The sequence below is a fragment of the Camellia sinensis genome, chromosome 8 (genome assembly GCF_055761805.1).
Source record: "Camellia sinensis isolate YWXY chromosome 8, ASM5576180v1, whole genome shotgun sequence".
Taxonomy (NCBI): Eukaryota; Viridiplantae; Streptophyta; class Magnoliopsida; order Ericales; family Theaceae; genus Camellia; species Camellia sinensis.
Window position 1 is genome coordinate 10,642,493 of NC_138968.1, and position 20,864 is coordinate 10,663,356.

The following is a 20,864-nucleotide window of genomic DNA, read 5'->3' on the forward strand; positions in this document are numbered from 1 at the left end:
CTAGCTGGCCTTACTATGAGAATAAAATTTGGCATCACGTGCTAAGTCTTAGGTAGTTATATTAATTAAATTTATTTATTTAAATATTTAATTAATAAATTTGTTATTGTAAATTTATTTATATGACTAATAAATTTATTAATAAGATTTAAAGAAAAATAAGTTCAAAAGTAGGATCTATTGATAAGTTACCTGATTATTTTTTGGTGTTGTTATTAGCACTTACTTAATTTATTTGGACCCTTCAATTTTTACCCTTTTTTTATTACAATTATACTCTGAAATAAAATTACATTAAATAACAACTTTTAATAGAACATCTACCCACCAAATAAATACAATTAGAATAGCAATCTACAATATTGTACATTCATCTCCATCTCCATCTATATGTATTCCTTAACAACCTAAACCCTAATTTTATTTTTCTTCATCACCATCCTAAATCTACATATTCATCTTCAATGAAAAATAGTTAAAATTATCTAATTAGTTAACGTTTTGTTCAATGGTTTGAAATGTGTTCAGTGTTCAAAATCAATTAACATTGCAAGTAATCCTATTACAAACTTTGAGTTTCTACATTTATAGTCGTTTTCACTATTCATTGATACTTATAAAATAATAGAGAACGATAATAACAACTCTAATAAGGTTGGCGTTGTATTCGTAAGTTTATCTATTTTACATTATTTTTCTTTATTGAGAGGGAGTTTTTATGTGTATTTAGGGCCGAGCTAGGCCCAGTCATTGCAATGGACCGATTCGTGGACCGTAGTAAAAAGGACTTCACAAATTGGTCCTAGCTTTGTTAGCTCGGTCTAAGTATGGTGGCAATTACTTCAGTTGAAGAGATGGCTGCAAATAGCTCGGTCCATATACTTCGGTTAAAGGTTTAGTTGATCAGTAACCGAGCTAAAGCATCACTTGTGGATGCGCCGAGCTGAATTGTAAGAGCGAGGTGGGATCGAGCTAGGTGAAGCTCAGTTAAATCTACCGCTTAAGTGTAGCGGTGTTAGCTCGGTCGTGTTATCATTCAGCCGTAGTAAAACTATCTCACTTGATTAAAGTAGTGAGGGAGATGTAGAAAGGCGAGCATTACCTTTCTGATTCCTAGGAGGACTCTGCATTAAAGAATAAGAGTCCTACTAGGATTGTGCCAGGCAAAATCTATAAAAGCTCATGATAGAACCCATGTACAGGTATCACAACTTTCATTCTCGAATACATGAGCTTTTGTCTATTTGTCTATTTTGCTGACTTAGGCATCAGAGAGGTATCCAGCATACACCCGCCGGCTAGCTCATGTTTGTGTTTTCAGGGAATAAAGCGACGACGTTTGGAGGAGCATAAACTTGATTAACAGGATTATACTAGAAGATTATTTCGTCCTTGTATAATTGGCGCCGTCTGTGGGAATTCCACAAAAAACAAAACCTCTTGATCAAGTTTTCCTCCCTAGTTGAAAGCAATGGCGCACAATGAAGACTTGCCATAATCCGCTATTGATGGGCAAACACTAGAGGGGGGTGGGAGGTGCGAAGGTTTACCCTCTATCTTTCCCATGGCGGATTTAGAACCCCAACGACGAAACTCCCGAAGGGACACAAGGGAGAGACGGGGCACTAGTCCCCGTCGCTCTCAAAGCCCTGAAAAATAGAGGTAGAGGCTAGATCCACAAGTTCTGGAGGATCGCGTAAGGGAGCAAAACTAATTGATAAGGAGGATGGCGGCCGACATAGAGACGATGAAGCACCAGATGAAAGGCAAAGACGTAGCAGGGGAAGAGATCCGCGAAGGAAGAATACGTTCTCGCCACTCAAGAGATTGCAATAGACAAGTCACACCATCACAAGCAGAAAGCAAGAGCCTTAGAACAGGCAACACTCAGTCAAGGACTTCTAGGACTTGTCACTCCAGGTCTGAGAGAACGAAGACTGAAAGGACATATACAGAGGGAAGCTGCTATTACCCCTCACACATGCACCAGACGACATCTAGGCATACAGAGTTGTCTAGGTCAGCGAACTTATAGACGGTGCTCGAGGAGAGGGCCCGATGGAAGGAAGACACCACGGTTCACGACCCCCGCAGGGTTTCAGCACTACAGCGATCGGCCCCTAGGACACATGGGAGTGTCGAGGTAGGGATGCTAATGCCGCACCTTGCTTACGAACCAGCGGACAAAGTATTAGCAAAGTTACAGAGCTCGCCGTTCGTTCCGGCAATAGAGAACGCACCCCTACCTTCAGGTTTCCATCAACCCAAATTCACCACCTATGAAGGGAAGACAGACCCCTACATGCACTTAAGCCACTTTCGCCAGGTTATGGCAGTATACCGGCGGAACGAGGCCCTAATGTGTATCCTGTTTCCATCTAGCCTTGGCGACCTAGGTCTAACCTGGTTCGAAAGACTGCCAAAAGGCAGCATAGTCTCATGGGCACAATTGGCAAAAGCGTTCGTGACCAGGTTCAGAACGAATACCAAGATGCCAGTGGAGATCGACCAGCTTCTCTCCATTGACATGGGCAAAAAATAAACATTGAGGTCTTACAACAGTCGCTATTAGGAGACCTTCAACCAGATTGGGGATTGCCCTACCAATCTCGCCATTGCACAATATAAACGGGGTTTACCAGTCGGAAACAAATTAAAGGACTCAATAACAATGATACCACCCTTCACGATGGAGGCCGTAATGGAGAGAATGCATCAACATATCTGAGTAGAGGAAGATGGCGCCCGTGCTAAAGTAAAACCTGGCACAACAGCTATGCTAGATAAAAAGACTACAGCGAAAGTCGACACGGTGGAACAGCCAAGCAGGAATGGGCGCAGCAAGCGAGCCAATAGATAGGACCCAGAAAAAAGGAACTTTAGAGTCCGTACTGCTATTACCACAGTATTCATTAAACTTATCTACCAGATTCTCATCTGGTGGCCAGCTAAGTTGGGAGAAGTACAAAAAGGCTATGACGAGAGGTCCCAGTGCACCTTCCATGATGAAAAGAGGCACCGCACTGAAAATTACATGCCCTTGAGGCAACATCTGGAGGAGTTAGTGGTAGCTGGGCACCTGGACCAGTACATAGAAGGAGGGACACAACCAGCCCCCCAGGGCCCCAACAAACCAAACGGGATGCCAGTCGACGGCACACCCCAAGGCGTAATCAACGTCATACATGGGATCATCGAACCTGAGCGGGTATGTGAACTCAGGGGGATGATCAAAAAGGCTGAACACTTGAGAGAGGTATTAAGTGCACAACCTATCATCAAAAAGGGCAGAACATAGACTACAAACGTCATATCCTTCTCAGACAAGGATCTAGCAAGGCTACATTGCCCTCACAATGACGCACTGGTAGTGACTTTACGCGTCAAAAATTTCGACATCAAGCGGATTTTGATTGACCAAGGAAGCTCATGTGAGATCATGTACTACGAGACCTTCAAACAGTTGAAATTGGAGGACAAAGACTTGGCACCCGCGACATCTCCCCTTGTCGGATTCAACTCAACGCCAGAGTGGCCAGTAGGTAAGATAATCCTCCCAATCAAGGCAGGAACTATGACAAAACAGGTGGAATTCTGGGTATTGAAAGTCCCTTCCACTTACAACATAATCTTGGGAAGGATATGGATGCATGCCATGCGCTCAGTGGCATCGACCTACCATCAGGCATTACGATTCCCCAATGAAACCGGCGTGATTAAAGAGGTCTTAGGAGACCAAATCATGTTGAAGCAATGTTTCATCACAATAAATAGAAGCCGTGCTGCAAAAAGGTTTGTGCAGATGGTGAAAGAGCCAGAGAGCAATGAACTGTTTGCAGATGTTGGCAAGGCAGCCGAACAGAAGGCAGTGGAAGACTTGGTAGAGGTAAGAATAGATGAAAAGAACCCAGAAAAATTCTTTTTGCTCAGCTCGTCGTTGTCCAGCACTGGGAGAATCGAGGTCATGGAATTCTTAACCTCTAATATCGAAGTGTTTACCTGGACACCGTAAGACATGCCTGGCATTGACCCAAACTTCATCTGTCACCAACTCAATGTCCACCCAATTGCCAGACCAATTATACAACGCACTCGCAGATCGGCACTCCACCACGTGGAGATAGTGGCGGAGGAAGTGGGAAACTTATTGGAGGCAGGAGCTATCAGAGAAGTGCACTATCCTAGGTGGATCTCCAATACTGTTGTAGTGCCAAAGAAGAACAAAAAATGACGTGTTTGTGTGGACTATAAAACAATCAACAAGGCATGCCCAAAAGACAGTTTTTCCCTCCCACGAATAGATCAACTAGTAGACCTGACGGCAGGACACAATCGACTTAACTTCCTTGATGCGTATAGAGGTTACCATCAGATCGCTATTCATGAACCAGACCAGGAGGTCACATCATTTACAACACCTAGAGGGTTGTATTGTTACAAGGTCATGTCCTTTGGCCTAAAGAACGCAGAGGCAACATTCCAACGGATGGTCACCAAAATGTTTGAACCATTGTTCTGCGAACAATGGAGGCTTACATTGATGACATGGTGGTCAAAAACAAGGATGAGAAGGACCATCTCAGGGACCTAGGTGAAATGTTCCAGATTTTGAAAAAGAACAAGTTCCGTCTAAAGGCATTCAAGTGTGCATTCGGCGTACGATCAGGCAAATTCCTAGGCTTTCTGGTGACCAACCGAGGTATAGAAGCAGACCTCTCTCAGATCAAAGCAATCCAAGATCTTGAAAGGCCCAACACAGTTAAAGAGGTGCAGCATCTCACTGGCCTAGCAGCTGCACTCAACCGGTTCATAAGTTGGTCATCAGACAGATGCCGACCATTCTTCCAAGCATTGAAGGCCAAATTTGAGTGGGATGAAGAATGCGACCGCACCCTAGAGAGCTTGAAAGACTACATAACCTCTCCTCCGTTGCTAGTAACCCCAGTACCTGGAGAAGAACTCTTTTTGTAATTAGCAGTTTCACAGTACGTAGTCAGCGCAGTGTTGGTCAAAGCGGAAGGAGTCCAACACCTGCCCATCTTTTATGTTAGCAAAACCTTGCTGGGCACAGAAACCAGGTACCTACCGTTGGAAAAGCTAGCCTTAGCTTTGATGATGGCCTCAAGGAAGTTGTTGCATTACTTTCATGCCCACACCATAATCGTCCTAACAGCTTTTCCCTTAAAAGCTTTGTTTGGAAGGGTAGACTTTTCTAGACGAATCTTGAAGTGGGCGGTGGAATTGGGATAGTTCGATATCAAGTTTCAACCTAGAACCCCAATAAAAGCCCAAGCTTTGACAGACTTTGTGGCTGAATTCACACTAGGAAGTCATCACATCTGCCCAGTTGACTTGACTGATACAACCGACATAGGGATGGAAAGTGCCGCAGGAACCGCGCAGCCCCCAAAACAAGATGCCCAGCTGCATTCCAAGCCATACAAGATTGAAGACAGAAAGCCAGGGGCAAACCATGCAAATCCCAGCGAGGACACGTCAACAAGTAAAAACTTGGGGCAGTCAGATAGTGAAAAGCAAACCCCAACAGCAGGCATGGACTTGGAAGAAAACATCAACAACACACATGACCCCAAGACATTATCCGACTCCTCTACCTGCTGGAAACTAGTCATCGGAGAGATATGGAAGCTCTTTGTGGATGGAGCATCCAATAGGCACGGTGTAGGACTTGACATAGTCCTCATCTCACCAGATGGCCTAATAGTGGAACAAGCAGTCAACCTTGGCTTCCCAGCATTAAACAATGAGGTGGAATATGAAGCACTTTTAGCAAGCCTAAAATTAGCACTTTTCATGAAGGCCACCGAGCTAATGGTTTACAGTGACTCCCAATTGGTGGTAAACCAAATTTCAGGCGACTACGAGGCGAAGGATGAGAGGATGGCTAAGTACCAAGAGTTATTGAGAGAGAGTTTTTATGTATTTAGGGCCGAGCTAGGCCCAGTCATTGCAGTGGACCGATTCGTGGGCCGTAGTAAAAAGGACTTCACAAATTGGTTCTAGCTTTGTTAGCTCGGTCTAAGTATGGTGGCAATTACTTCAGTCGAAGAGATGGCTGCAAATAGCTCGGTCCATATACTCCGGTTCAAGGTATATTTGATCAGTAACCGAGCTAAAGCATCACTTGTGGACGAGTCGAGCTGAATTGTAAGAGCGAGGTGGGACCGAGCTAGGTGAAGCTCAGTTAAATCTACCGCTTAAGTGTAGCGGTGTTAGCTCGGTCGTGTTATCATTCAGCCGTAGTAAAACCATCTCACTTGGTTAAAGTAGTGAGGGGGTGTAGAAAGACGAGCACTTCCTTTCTGATTTCTAAGAGGACTCTACATTAAAGAATAAGAGTCCTACTAGGATTGTGCCAGGCAAAATCTATAAAAGCTCATGACAGGACCTATGTACAGGTATCACAACTTTGATTTTCGAATACACGAGCTTTTGTCTATTTGTTTATTTTGCTGACTTAGGCATCAGAGAGGTATCCAGCACACACCCGCCAGCTAGCTCATGTTTGTGGTTTTAGGGAATAAAGCGACGACATTTGGAGGAGCGCAGACTTGATCAACAAGATTATACGAGAAGATTATTTCGTCCTTGTACATTTACAATTCTAGGTTATTTTCGGATTGTACTAGCTAGCTGACTGTTGACGTTATGTTCAACAATATAGTGTTAAACAAAACATTTAGTTCATTAATACAGTGCTAAACATAAAACATTTTGTTTGGTATTGGAATGTTGACGGTTTTGTTTTGGAGGTTACTTGAGAGAAAAAGAAAGAGACCGTCAAAGAGATTTCCGATGAGATTTCCAACTGAGATACTGGTGTTCACGGTTACAAGGAGAAAGAGACCATCATTTATGAGAAAGGGAGAAGAGAGGGACATTTGATTCGTCTCTCAATCATTTATTGTTTTCAATCGTCTTTCAATTGCTCATATTTATTCGAAAGAAAAAGAAAAGAGGATGTACAAGATTAGTTGGGTGTGTATTTAAATATAATGATATTATAAACAGTGGTCAAGCCACATGGGGACAAAGGGGGTCACGTGCCCCCTTGGATTTTTCATTTTTTTTTTACATATGTATATAAATAAAATTTTAAACAAAAATAATATTTAAAATAAAATATCAATTGCATTTTTAAATTTATGAAAATAATAGTGATTGTTTTATTGAAAATGAAGTGACTACAACAAATTATATTTTTATGTATAAAATTTTTGTGAAAGAATCTCAATATAAAGGTAATATCCATTATTATTGATATGCAAATTAATCTCACTATACGTATGTAAAAATTACCAGAGTGGTATTTATATTTGCATGTGGAGTTCACCCTTCATATGTTGTTTTACTATTGGTTGGTGATATCATTTGTCAATAATAACGTGATATCACTATTATATGAAATTTTTACTCAAATTTTCTAAAAATTTGATTTATTTTATCATTATATAATTTATTTTACGACTTAAATATATGAATTTTTTACATTGTCCATGATACACTAGTAACACGCAATACTTTCTTTTCGATTTTAGTCGATGTTAATTATAAAATTTTATGTGAAATACTTTCGTAACAATTTATTTCATTTTTTGTACTTAATATTAATTCAAAAATTATTATTATCTTATTATTGTTGGTTATGAAAAAGAAAAAAGAAAAAAGAAAAAAGCTGTAATTAATGAGTGTTTCTCTTGATTTAATTTCCTAGCTCTGCCACTGATTATGAATATGAATAAAATTGATATTAAGGCCTCGTTTGGGAACAGGCTAATTTAGTAACTTTTTAGCTAATTGGCTAAAAAGGTAGGTAAAAAAAACTTGTATGTTTGGGATGACTTTTTGACTAATCACGAAAAACTGTGCAAAAAGTAGAGAGAAGCCGTAATTGTTGACTTTTTGGTATGACTAATTGGCTAATTGGCTAATTTAGTAACTTTTTGGCTTTTTGGCTAAAACAGAGCCTTACCAAACGAGGCCTAAATAAAACAGTGGTGTTACAGGCATTAATTAATATACACACTAGTGTACCAACTAGTGTTATGTCATTATTAATGATCCCACCTACTATACAAATTATAAGAATCGAAAATCTCTAAAATTATGGTACATCTGTTAGTATATTAATTGGTACATATAGCATATTCACTAGTGTACCAATTAATATATTCACTAGTGTATCAATTAATGATGTGGAATAATTTAAAATATTTTTGATATTTATATTTTGTGTAATGAGTAGAGTCAATAATAATGTCATAACTAGTGTTGGTATACTAGTTAGTACACTAATTAGTGCATATAGCACCACTCAAAAAAATTAAGCCTCTGTTTCGGAAGATGGATTGGATTAGGTTTGAGGTTATTTTAGCTAAGTTTTTTAGTCAAATACGACAAATATCATATATAAACCATAATTATTATATTTTTTCTCTCACAAAAAAATCAAAAAATCATTTCAAAACAAAACTTTTTAATCTCAAATTAAAATAACAAAAAAATTAAAAAAACCAAAAAACGAACCCGTTTTCCGAACTGTAACAATCATCATTTTTTTCTAGCTGCCAGCTGCGAGAGCGAAGTCTCAAACTCAACCCTGGTTAAAGAATGTTAGTTGGGTTATGGGCTCTTTGGGTTTGCATTCGGGTCTGAACCCTCTCAACTCCGAAACACACTTGGGATCTTGGTCTCTCCGATCCCATCTCTTCTCGTCATCAACTCCGATCACTGTCTCTGCAATTCTCTCACAGATCACACTCATTCCCTCCCTTTCTCTCTCTTCCTGGCACGAATGCTCTCTCTCTCTCTCTCAATATATATATATATATATATGTGCACATTCATATTGGGTGAGCCAATAAACGAAATTTTAAAATTTCAATGGGAAAACACGATATTCATAATTAGGGTTTTGAAGGCAAATAGGGTCATTGTGTTGATATTATGTATATAATATGAATGATCTTAATTGCGAGGCTTTTGCATAGCATAGACTGTTTTTTGATCAAGTATTTGGTGAATTGGCATCTGTAGCTGTTGACATTGCTCTGAACTTGAAATCTTTGATTTTGAATTTTGCAGGTGTTTTTTTAAACGAGGGTTTTGAATTGGTGTTCGATTGCGAAAGATCATGGTAAAGTTTTTGCAACAATAATTTGTTTAATTGGGTTGATTATAGCAAAATTGTGATGGTTAACTAAGTACCAAAATGATTGTGCATTTCTTTTTCAGAATTATCTTATCGGAGCCTTCAAGCCTGCTTGTAACATTTCTATCACATTTTCTGATGGAAAAACTCGTAAGAAGGTTAGACAATCCTTACTTGCTCTTTTCAGTAATTTAACTTTAAGATAGTGTTTGGTTCATTGGAATGAAGTTGGAATGGAATGGTTCACATGTATGGTTTGGTAAAAAGGAAAGGAATTTACATTAGAAATGGAATTATCATACACCAATTTAGGAGAATGGTCTTTGGAAGGCCAAGGAATAGCCATTTTATTCTTGCTTAAAATAATTCAAATGAAACAAACACTACCTAAGAGTATTAGTATTAAATCCGTGAAATGGATGGGGAACTAGTATTACTAGAAGTAGGGAACTGTAAAAGTTGGGAGTTTTGTCAGTGTGGATTGGCATTGTTGGTCAGTGAGATGGAAATAAGAACACAGCCTTGTGTCACATTAGTGTTGCGTATATGTTACCTTATTGAATAAATGTGATTCTTTCGTGTTGGTTTTTGTTGGGTTGGAGTCATGCATGATGGGAAATATGTGTGCTCAATGATGACAATACAACCCTTTGAATGATCTTTAAGTATGATTTATATTAGACATCGTCCGTCTATGGTTTATGAGACATTGTGCTCATCTGCTTAGGTCTCGTTTGAGAACAAGCTATTTTAGTAATTTTTTAGTTTTTGGCTAAAATATGAGGTAAAAAAAATTAGGGGTTGTTTGGGGTGTCCTAAATAAGTGCACTTTTTGTCTTTTTGGACTAAAAAATTGAGGAAGAAAATATGGATGTTTGGGTTAACTTTTTGACTTTTTATGAAAAAATGTGTAATAAAAAATTGTAAAAATTGATTTGTAGGGAAAAATTAGGATTGAAAGTTGTGCAGCCGTAATTGTTGACTTTTGGTGAATAGTGCTAATTTTTTGACTTTTTGGCTTTTTTGCAATATGCCAAACTTGGCCTTAGTATGTTTGGGATGACTTTTTGGCTTTTTACGAAAAGATATGCAAAAAGTAGAGAAAAAAGAGAATCTTTGACTTTTTGGTATAAGTTGTTGGCTTTTTGATTTTTTTAGTAACTTTTTGGCTTTTAAGCTAAAGCAGTCACTTGCCAAACGAGGCCTTAGTATTTCTACCATTTTCTAATGGCTTTAATCTGTTGCATAAAGAAATTTCCAGGCAATTGTGACTACACTGGTTCAATTTCTAGATTCAGATTTGTTTTCTTAATTAGCTTGTGGAGTTTTATTGCAACCTATATAGAAGATGGTTAATGCTGTGAAGATGATACTTATTTCTTGTGCACATGTCTGCATAGGTTCCAATGAAGAAGGAAAATGGTCAAACAGTCATGATTCCTCTCTTCCAAAGTCAAGAAAACATTGCCGGGAAGGTATTTCAGCGAGTACTACGGCTGTGATTGTTGATTACATTTATTCTCACTGTTAAATTTAGATACTAGCTTAAAAAGTATTAGTTTGACAATCTAAATACTCTGAATTTATGTGTGTGTGTATATATATATATATATTAACGATGGTGTCATTTTCAGATTTCTATCGAACCAGTCCAAGGAAAGAAGGTTGAACATAATGGGATTAAGATTGAGCTCCTTGGTCAGATAGGTGAGCTTTACTTGGAAGTTTCTGATATGATGTATTGCTTTCAAAATGAGAGATGTGAAGAATTACAGCATAAACAATGAGAGGGCTTCTCTTCTTTTGTCGGCCTGGATTTTTCCTCTCAACCAGGCACTCATATAATGAAGTTCTTAATTTTCATCAAAATGGAAAAAAAAGACACTAACATATCTGTAGGGTTTTTTAACTACTTTTTTACGTTTTCTAAAGTATGATGTTAGTTTTTCAGTTTGTGAAGTCCTTCTAAACGGCTAATTATTGAAAAAGAAAAAAAGAATTGGTTGGATACAACTTTGGGTTTCTTCTATGCAACGAGCCAATCCTTAGCAGAGCAGTAAATAATATTCTACCTTATTTCTTGATTCCCCTATTCCCCTGTGGCGACAATGAAGCTGCACTCTTTTTCTTCTTTTAAAATAAAAGTTTTCCAGTTTGTACAATAGGCAAATATTAACCACTGGAAGAAGAGTATATGCCATGTTGGTTTATTGTTCTTTGTTTTTTGGGTTACATGATTTTGGTGAGTACTAGCCACTGGTAATGATCAAAAAGTAGTTTCTGAAATATCATTACTATTGCATTTTTATATAATTTTTGTTTTTACAGAAATATATTTCGATAGAGGCAACTTCTATGACTTTACCTCCCTTGGTGAGTATACTATACTTTGGTTACATTTGCTTATTTTGTTTTTCGAACTATTTGTCACACTACTTTAATAATTTTAATAGACTTTGTAAGTTTTTCTTTACAAATCTCAACTTTCATTATTCTTATCTGTAATTCCAAAATGTGTTAAAGTTTTTTCTTAGCTAGATTTTCATACAACTGTTAGCAAAAGGGGTTTCCTTCATTTTTTTTACCCCCCAATCCTTTGTTTTATTGTTTATAGTTCGTGAACTGGATGTTCCCGGCGAAATATACGAAAGGAAGACATATCCTTTTGAATTTTCTACAGTTGAAATGCCATATGAGACATACAATGGGGTGAATGTGCGTCTCAGGTGAGTTAGCTAGTATGTCTTTATCTGATGGCTTTGTATTTGGACCATTTCATAATTAACAGTGTGAATTCTAACTCTTGCTTATTAAGATCTTCTCTGGCTCTTATAGACCTATCAATTCTAAGATGATCATCTGCTTTCGCATAACATTCTGCAATGGCTACATGCCATTGTTTGCGATATTGCTTCAGTTTGGTCCACTGTATACTGGTTTACAGCTTTGAATGGGACACTGTTTGAAGTTCTTAGAAGTTATTTTGGCAGTCCTCATTGTTTGTTTTGTGCAACTTGGCCTTAATGTTGTTGCATGCTTAATGACTTCATTTTATAATCCCAAGCTAAGAAGTATAGATATGGACATGCTGACACAAAACTTTTCAAAAGTTATAGGACATGACACATGAGAGACACGCACAAAATATAAATTTTATATATTTATTAGATGACACGTATAAGGATAAACAATTATTATTTGTTATATATATGATTATTCTATTCAACGATAATAATTTTTAAAGTTTAAAGGAGGAGAATAGATATACATTTACATTTTTTTTTTAATCATTGGAGTCTTAAGTAATTTTATTCAAATTTGTAATATGTTTCATGTGTCTAAATGATAGACATGTGTTCTTCAAATGTCTGAAGTGTGTCCAAGTCTAATTTAAAAAAAAATAAAAATAGTAGAACATGTTTGGTTGTGTGTGTCTGACTAGTGTTTTTTTGTCATGTCGGTATCTGACACGACACCTTTCTAAAAGTGTCTGTGTTTCTTAGACTCCAAAGAGCAACAATTTGATTGATATTTTAGCCAATAAATGATAGTTTCTCTTATTGCTCCTTATTTGAATATCTGACAATATTGAATATATAAAATTTTAGGTTTCACAAGATTGAACCATCTAAAACCTATTTTGGTTGATTTTTTTTTTATTTTTTATTTTTATATTTTTATTTGAAGTGCATGTCTGAGAAAAAGCTTCGTCATTTGGGAGGACAAGTCCTTTATTTAGGGAATAATTGGTCTTGCCTCTTTTTAGTGTATGTGATGCGTTGTCTTCTTTGTGGGTTGGTTAGTCAGGCTTTTGTTGTTCAGAGTCAATATATGCATAGGTCATCCAACATAACAATGTATTGTTTGTTATACCTGTGTTTGTTTCAGGTGGGACTTGACTAAATATCTCCCAACCCAACCCAAACACATACAAATCAAAATTGCAATAAGGTGTTTGGTTGTGCAAAAAGAGGTGTAGTTATCCCAGGCTCAACTAGGAATGGCAACGGGGCGGGGCGGGGTGGGGCTGGGGATCACACTCCCCGTCCCCGATCCCTGATTGTGAAAATATCCCCGGCCTCGGCCCCAATCCCCGACGGGGAACCTACCACCGTCCCCATCCTCGCCCTCAACGGGGATCGGGTTTCCCCGAACCCGAAAATTCCCCGCCCCCCAAATCTGTTTCAACACCACCATCAACAACAACAACAACAACATCATCATCAACATCAACGTATCATTTTCAACATCAACATATCAACAAAATCATTAATAGACCATAAACCAAAAAAAAATAAAATGGACAGATCGGATCTGAGATCTGTGTATACATACATGTATACATACACGTACAGATCTGTGGTGGACGAAGAAGGAGCAGGACGATCGGAGATGCGGAGGCGATGGATGGCTGTGATTGCGACGACGGAGGCCATGGACGACGGAGGAGGCCGATCGGCGTCGCGGACAGTGACGATCGGCGTCGCGAACAGTGCGAGGGTGAGTGAGAGAGTAGAACAGTGTGAGAGTGAGAGCTTGAGAGAGAATCAATCATGGCGGCAGAGAGGGAGAGAGATTGATCTGAAATGAGAGAGAGGAGAGGAGGTGTGTTTGTCTTGGGATTGTTAGCAGATGAGAGAGAGAGTTGATATATATTAGTGGGTAGGTAGGTGAGAGTATATAATACATATTAGAGAGAGATGAGTACATAATATATATTAGGCGGGGCAGAAACGGGGATGGGGTCGGGTCGGGCCGGGGCCGGGGCGGAATTTCTTATCACCGTCCCCAGCCTGAAAATGACCGGGAATTTTTTTTTTTAATACCATCCCCGACCCGTCGGGAGTATTTTTCGGGAAAAAACCGTATTAATCAGGGTCGGGTTCTCGTCGGGCCGGGTTTAAATTGCCATCCCTAGGCCCAACCAAACACAAGATTGGAGAGGAGGGGGCGGGAGTGCCGATGCTAAATTGTATTAATTTAGATAAAGGGTGTACCTAGTGCACGAAGTTCCCACTTAAGCAGGGCCTAGGGAAGGGTTGATGTATGTAGCCTTACCCTCGCAAATGAAGAGGTTGTTTTCGCGACTCGAACCCGTGACCACCAGGTCACCAAGGGGTAGCTTTACCGCTACACTAGGCCCGCCCTTCTTGTATTAATTTAGATAACTCAAAATATTATTTTTCATAAAAAAAAAAAAAAAGCACACTGCATTCTTATTGATGATTGGATAACAGTAGAAAGTGGAAATGAATAAATATGTAATAATTCTGTCATGATGTCATCTATTCATTTTATCAGATCAATACTTCAGTATGGTATTTGTTATTTTAAAATGTGTGTTGAACGTTTGCTGAATTATGCTCATTACAGGTATATCCTGAAAGTCACAATCAGTCGTGGCTATGCCGGCAGCATTGTGGAATACCAAGATTTTGTGGTAATCTTCTCTTACCATATCTTCCTTTCTCTCTCATACACATGCATACGCTGGTGATTGACCAACCTTTTGAACTTTTGGTCAAAAAACATTGAGGTTATAATCTACCACTTCTGAAGAAGAAATGTTAGGTTGAATGTCAATATTTTATGATTTTGTGTGAAATATCAATGCACTGGTTTTGGGAGGATAATTTAGCCACTTCTGAGTACTGAGTTTGGCTCATATATTGGTCTCTATTTAGCTATACCTGCAATACCACTATTGTTAAGAATTATGTACAATCATCATATGGTTACACATTAACACCTTCATCTATAGAGGCGTGTTTTGGCTTTAGACTAAGGTGGTTGCAATGTCTATTCCTTGGGCCATGTTTGTTGGTAATACTTGAGACCTGCTATAGATGTGCTTGAATTCTATGCAACTCTTAATCTACCTTCCTTTTGAGCTGGTCTCAATCTTTGACGAAGGAATGTTGTAACAGGAAGATAGCTAACATAGAGCTTTTATCAAATCAGTACTTAATTAAACTGCTGATGTCATAGAGATCCTTGTGATCTTCCATTTATCCCTGTGGATTTGGAATCCCTCTCATGTAAGCCCATGGAATTTTAACGTCTTTATGTTTCTTCCTTTTTTAGGATTTTTAGATTTTTTGATTTCAATTTATTTATCTTTCATACTTCTAGTCTTTTAATTTATTAAAAAAAAAAAAAAAAAAAACTTCCAGTCTTTTAACATCTAGCTTTAGCTGTTCATTCATTTTTGCATGATTTCTCTCTCTCTTAATCTTCACCGAGCTTTGTCATGGGCTTTGTGCTGTGATTTTTTAAGACTCTCCTTCAACCACTACCAGTTTTCTTTAGTGATGCGTTGATGTTAAACAGACTCCTTTCGTACTCTGTTTTAGTTACAATTTTGAAATAGGTTATTCAAAGCAACTGAATGGGAAAAGAAGGTTTTATCTCACTGGCCATAAGCAGTTGGGATCAAGGCCTAGTTGAGTGGTCAATTAGTAAGTTATACTGGATTACTAATTACTATAGCCCTCTTTCCCTCACATCAGTGTAAATAATAGTACTTTCTTATTTTGTTAATCTGTGTTTCATTGCAATATCATTTGGGAGGTTGTTTTTTTTTTATATCGTACTGTGACTTTGGTTGGATACATTGGCCTGTGCACAAGTCATGCTTGGTTCAAAATTTGGGGCTTTCATATAGTTCACAATAAATTTTTCTGGTTGGATAAATAAGATCTTGTTGCATATTTATCTTGTTTCAGTTATGTTTCATTATCATTACTACAGTTTGTAATATTATTATTTCTGTGCTGTTCATGAACATTATGAGGATTTAATTGTTCTTATCTATTTACCTCAATTTTTATGCATCAGGTTCGCAATTACGGTCCACCTCCATCAATTAACAATAGTATTAAGGTTGGTGCTGTACTGTAATATCTTTTACATTTGGACATATGGCATGTTGCGGGAACATACATGTTAAAAAAGTTAAAAGAAAAGGAAACTGGTTTAAATGGGGATGCTTACTTAAATAAGAGTTGTTACATGCATTTCAATTATATCACAGTTCTTTATCGTATGTTTGTCTGAAGCTTAAATGCAACTGCAGATCCCATTAGGATGTGCTTAATCTCTGTTTTACCTTTCAGATGGAAGTTGGAATTGAAGATTGCCTTCACATCGAGTTTGAGTACAATAATAGCAAGTAAGCAAGAATGAAAATTATCTGATGAGGATTAGCAATTTATTATTTGTGGTTGATTAAACTCCTGATCAGACACCTTGTAATAACTAATCTTTGGATACAATAAACTGTAACCTGAGAAACAATAGGTGCTTCACTTGGTTGTTCAGTTCAACTGGGTTGTGTAAGATAATTCAACCCAGGTCCCACGCTTTCAACTAATCAAAGCCTCATTATGACCTAAAGGCTGATATTTAGCCATGTGTGTAGGAGTTGGATTGGACAAGTTCACTCTCTGGGTTAAGGATTGGCAATCTGGCCTAACCAAATAACCCATCATGGTGTCTGGTGGAATTTAGTTTTTCTTTGTCAGTTACAAAATTTTAGTGAAAAACTGGGATCTATGCCTTGGTTGATTGGAGTCTTCATTATACAGGTATCATTTGAAAGACGTTATTATAGGCAAGATATATTTTCTTCTCATAAGAATCAAGATTAAAAATATGGACCTTGAGATCAGACGTCGAGAATCAACAGGGTCAGGTGCCAACACCCACGTTGAGACAGAGACACTTGCAAAGTTTGAGCTGATGGATGGTGCTCCAGTCAGAGGTATGCCCAGAATCATCATTTAGGTTTCAACTGTTTTTCAATTGGTGTACCCATTCCTCTCACATACTAAGGTTTGATATCTGCTTGTCTTAGTCTATTTCCCAACTGTTCTTGCTGTTACCATTAGTCTGTTTCCCAAGTTTTCTGCGTTTTTTTGAAGAATGAAAACAAAAAACAGAAAATGAAAACGATACCAAACGTGCTATTTCCCTCTCTCTCTTTTTTGTCAACATGGATTATTCTATTTTTTGCGGTACCCATCGGAAGAGAAATTACAATTATTTTCAGCTCTCATAGCGGCAACAGAAACCCCCATGCAGGTGGGAGGAGTTGAATCCTTGACCTCCCAGTGAGGTACATGGGCCCTCGGTCAACTAGGTTATCCTCCAATCAATATGGATTTTTCAAACCCTTTTTCAAGTTTTCATCTCAAATATATGAACCAAAACTAAAAATAGAGAAAAAGTCCAGAAGGGAAAAAAAAAAAAATTGCATATTGTAAATTCAACTGACATTTTCAATTTGTACTCCTTGTACTAGGGAAAATCCCTACTCAGAACCTAATCCTTCATGTCTTGTCCAAAATTTTAAAAATCCTGCCGCAAAAAAAAAAAAAAATTGTTATATACATACAATCATGGTGGATGTGTGTTCACAGACAAAAATAGCTATAGAACTCTATTTGTGCACATCGATGTGCAGTAGGGAGAAGGGGGAGAGACAAACAGTGGTGGTGCTCGACAGTAGTTACCGTTGATGGTCTAATGGAGAGGATGGTTGTTGTGTGCATGCCGTTGATGGGGAAATTGGCAAGGGTTTTGATGTATAAACTTAAAAAAAAAAAAAAAAAAAAAAAAAAAAATTGATACGATCTTGTAGGCTATATATTTTAGGTTACAACTTTATCTATAAAATAGCAAGAAGTTGGGTTTTGATGTATGAACTTAAAAAACAAAAAACAAAAATTGATACCATCTTGTAGGCTATATATTTTAGGTTACAACTTTATCTATAAAGTAGCAAGAAGTTAAATACAAGCCCAACCTACGTTACATGGACTTGGGTGTGGGTATTGGGCGTGGATGCATATCTAAGGGTCGGACACTTCAAAATTAAAAATTAAGAATATGTGAATATGGATCCAAACGGGGATACGTTAAATATTTTATTTTTTAAATATATTAATTATATAAAGATGAGTTAAATAGCTATTTTTAAAATATATTTATTATTTTTATCTTGTGTATTATTTTTCTTGATAATATTTTTAATTTATCTCTATAATTTATTTTTTTACTTTTAATTGACATATATATTATAAATAACAAAAATATAATAAATAAGGAATAAAAAATTATGTTAAAATAAATAAAAATAGATAATCTATTTTATAGATTTTATTAGATTTTTTTTATTTTTTTATTATATATGATTTACTTAGATTTATTATTATATAATTGGTAGGCGGATGCTAGATGTTTTAGCTTTTGACTGGCAGGTGAAAAGGTGAAAGTTTATTAGCTTGTTGGTAGCAACTTTCAAGAGCCAGTACACCTTTTTTTGGAAGACAAAAGGAGTTGCTCTCATTATTATTTATGATATATTATATATGATATAATTAATATTAGATATTAGTTATGATGAATTATATTATATATATTGTATATGATAAACACTAATTAAAAAGAAGAGTGAGAGAAGAAAATAGAGAGAAGGGAGAGATGAAGTCGATCGAAACAGAGAGAAGAAAGAGACGAAGATGATCGAGAGCGAGAGAAGAGAGAGACAAAGAGAACGATCGAGAGAGAGTGAGAGAAGAGAGAGAAGAAGGCAGATTGAGAGAAGAAGATCGAAGCTCTAATTGCAGTTTTCGTAGCCCTAATCGCAGGTATGCCATCTTTCTTCTTACTTCCATATGCCGTATTCACTTCTTTCATGCCGTATCCCGTCCGGATTTCGTACCCGTACCCATGTCGTGTCATGTCGACATGGGTACTTTGCCAAAATTGACGAGTCCGTGCAACGTAGAGCCCAACCTGAATTTAATTAGGGCATAGCATTTTTTCCCCATACATACCTGACCAACTAGGATGGGACACAACATCTACAGGTCTTGCGCAACTGATTTTACAAAGGTTTTTGTGAGCACACCATGAGTACGCATTTTTGGATCTCTTTTCGGGGAAGAATACCATTTCTAAATATTCTCTCTCGTCTGCCACCTTACTCACTCAGGTTCTTTGGATGACTAAGTCAGCTTGATTTCTCTTTCTGAATCAGATTTACTTTTGACATGGAGCACACTTGACCCATTGTCTGCCTAGTTTTTTCTTAGAAGATTAGATAAATTTCTCTAATTCTCTAGTATGTTTTCTCTATGTGCGTTTCATTTTTATACTTCACAGTACCGTACAGCTGTTATATTAGATGTTTGCAAATTTTGATGAAAAAAATGTGCTTGCTTTTCCAGGTGAATCAATTCCAATCAGGCTGTTCCTTAGCCCATATGAACTGACACCTACGCATCGCAACATTAACAACAAATTCAGTGTGAAGTATTATTTGAACCTTGTTCTTGTTGATGAAGAGGACCGTCGGTACTTTAAGCAGCAGGAAATCACGATATACCGTCAAGCAGAAACTTCCTAGTTCTTGATATCTAACTGGCATGCCGTCTAGTGAAAAAGGAATAGAAGATTACTTTCCTTATGATGAGCATCTGACTTCTAGGACATCTCATCGGAATGATGTTTCTTGAAAAGGGTTAGATTGAATTTGTGTTCATCGGTGATTCTCCTTTTTAGAACAAAATTGTTGAAGAGTTGTATAGAGGAGCGTCTTTGTACATGGGCTTTGTACCAGGGACCTCTTTTTGATGTTTAAATATCATTATGAATTGTGCTTTTTGTTGTCTTAATTTCATATGGGATACATGACAGCGATAATCATTGCTTTGTTATAGGCTATTAGCAGTAACACTGATTTGTGTTACACTGTGAATGGTCCTCAAGAGGAACCGGACGTTATTGTCAAATTAGGAATATATATACCGGGTGCAATCTTTGAGATGACTTGAATCATATGTGATAGAGATTTTTTTTTTTTTTAGGGGTACATCGGAAATAAAAAACTACTGCTACTCCCTAGAGAATCCTAACATGTTAGCCACCAAGAAGCTCCTCAGTTCTGCTGGGGGTTCATTCATCAGAAGGAGCTCGTTTGGTTGCTCTGCTCCAAACTTGGCCATGGCATCCGCACAAAAGTTCTCCTTGCGAAGTATGTGTTGGACTGTGCACTCGTAGCCTCTGATAATCACTCTAGCATCTTCAATCAACCCTCAGAAGGGGCAATTCTCTCCCGGGCCATCATTCAGAAATTTGACGACTTGTTCAGCATCTGTTTCTACTATCACCTTTGTCATGCCATGTTGAAATAGGATGATCAGTCCTTTGTAGACTGCCCAGATCCCCGCTTCCAGACTTATGATAGAGATTTGAGATGCATGCTTGGTGAACTGCTGAAATTTTTTCATCTTGAGCTTCCATGTCAATTGTTATTTAAATTTGTGACTAAATTTCATGGTCGCCTTTGACATTGGTGGATGGTGGATGGCTTGGACACTTGTCAGCAGCCAAGGACCTGGGCCGCAGAGAGAATGGTTTGAGGTCACTTTTAAGGGTTAATGTTTTAGATTTGATAATTACTTGATTCTACGGTCAACTCAAAGAAAGTAAAAATTTAGAATTTTATTTTGTAAAATTTGGATTTAATCTGCCAAATTGATTTGAATCTGTCCATTGAACTCACTCTGGGGATTTCAAAACAATGACTGATTAATTATGGATGAAATTTTTTAAATTAAAATCCTGTTTGGTATGAATGAAATTTTTTAAAGTCAAATCCTGTTCGGTTAAGTAATAAATGACATAC

General features: G+C 37.6%; 1 protein-coding gene across 2 annotated transcripts; it reads left to right on the top strand.

The window, feature by feature from the left end:
* The first annotated feature begins 8,543 nt into the window (after positions 1 to 8,543).
* LOC114299070 (vacuolar protein sorting-associated protein 26A) lies at positions 8,544 to 19,851 on the top strand. Of its 2 annotated transcripts, none has more exons than XM_028243749.2 (12): positions 8,544 to 8,873; positions 9,106 to 9,157; positions 9,256 to 9,330; positions 10,573 to 10,647; positions 10,807 to 10,879; positions 11,501 to 11,545; positions 11,787 to 11,898; positions 14,546 to 14,612; positions 16,010 to 16,054; positions 16,288 to 16,343; positions 16,759 to 16,934; positions 19,405 to 19,851. In XM_028243749.2, exons 2-12 carry the CDS (start codon positions 9,155 to 9,157, stop codon positions 19,581 to 19,583), a joined length of 906 nt encoding a protein of 301 aa, XP_028099550.1. In that variant the 5' UTR covers positions 8,544 to 8,873; positions 9,106 to 9,154; the 3' UTR covers positions 19,584 to 19,851. The 2 variants fall into 2 exon arrangements, with proteins under 2 accessions (XP_028099550.1, XP_028099548.1); XM_028243747.2 differs by having other exon boundaries at positions 8,557 to 8,809.
* Positions 19,852 to 20,864: the final 1,013 nt, after the last annotated feature.

Coding starts and splice junctions, on each gene's coding strand:
- LOC114299070 (XM_028243749.2), top strand. Junction 10,648..10,806: donor AAGAAAACATTGCCGGGAAG/GTATTTCAGCGA, acceptor TGTCATTTTCAG/ATTTCTATCGAACCAGTCCA. Junction 16,935..19,404: donor GGATGGTGCTCCAGTCAGAG/GTATGCCCAGAA, acceptor TTGCTTTTCCAG/GTGAATCAATTCCAATCAGG.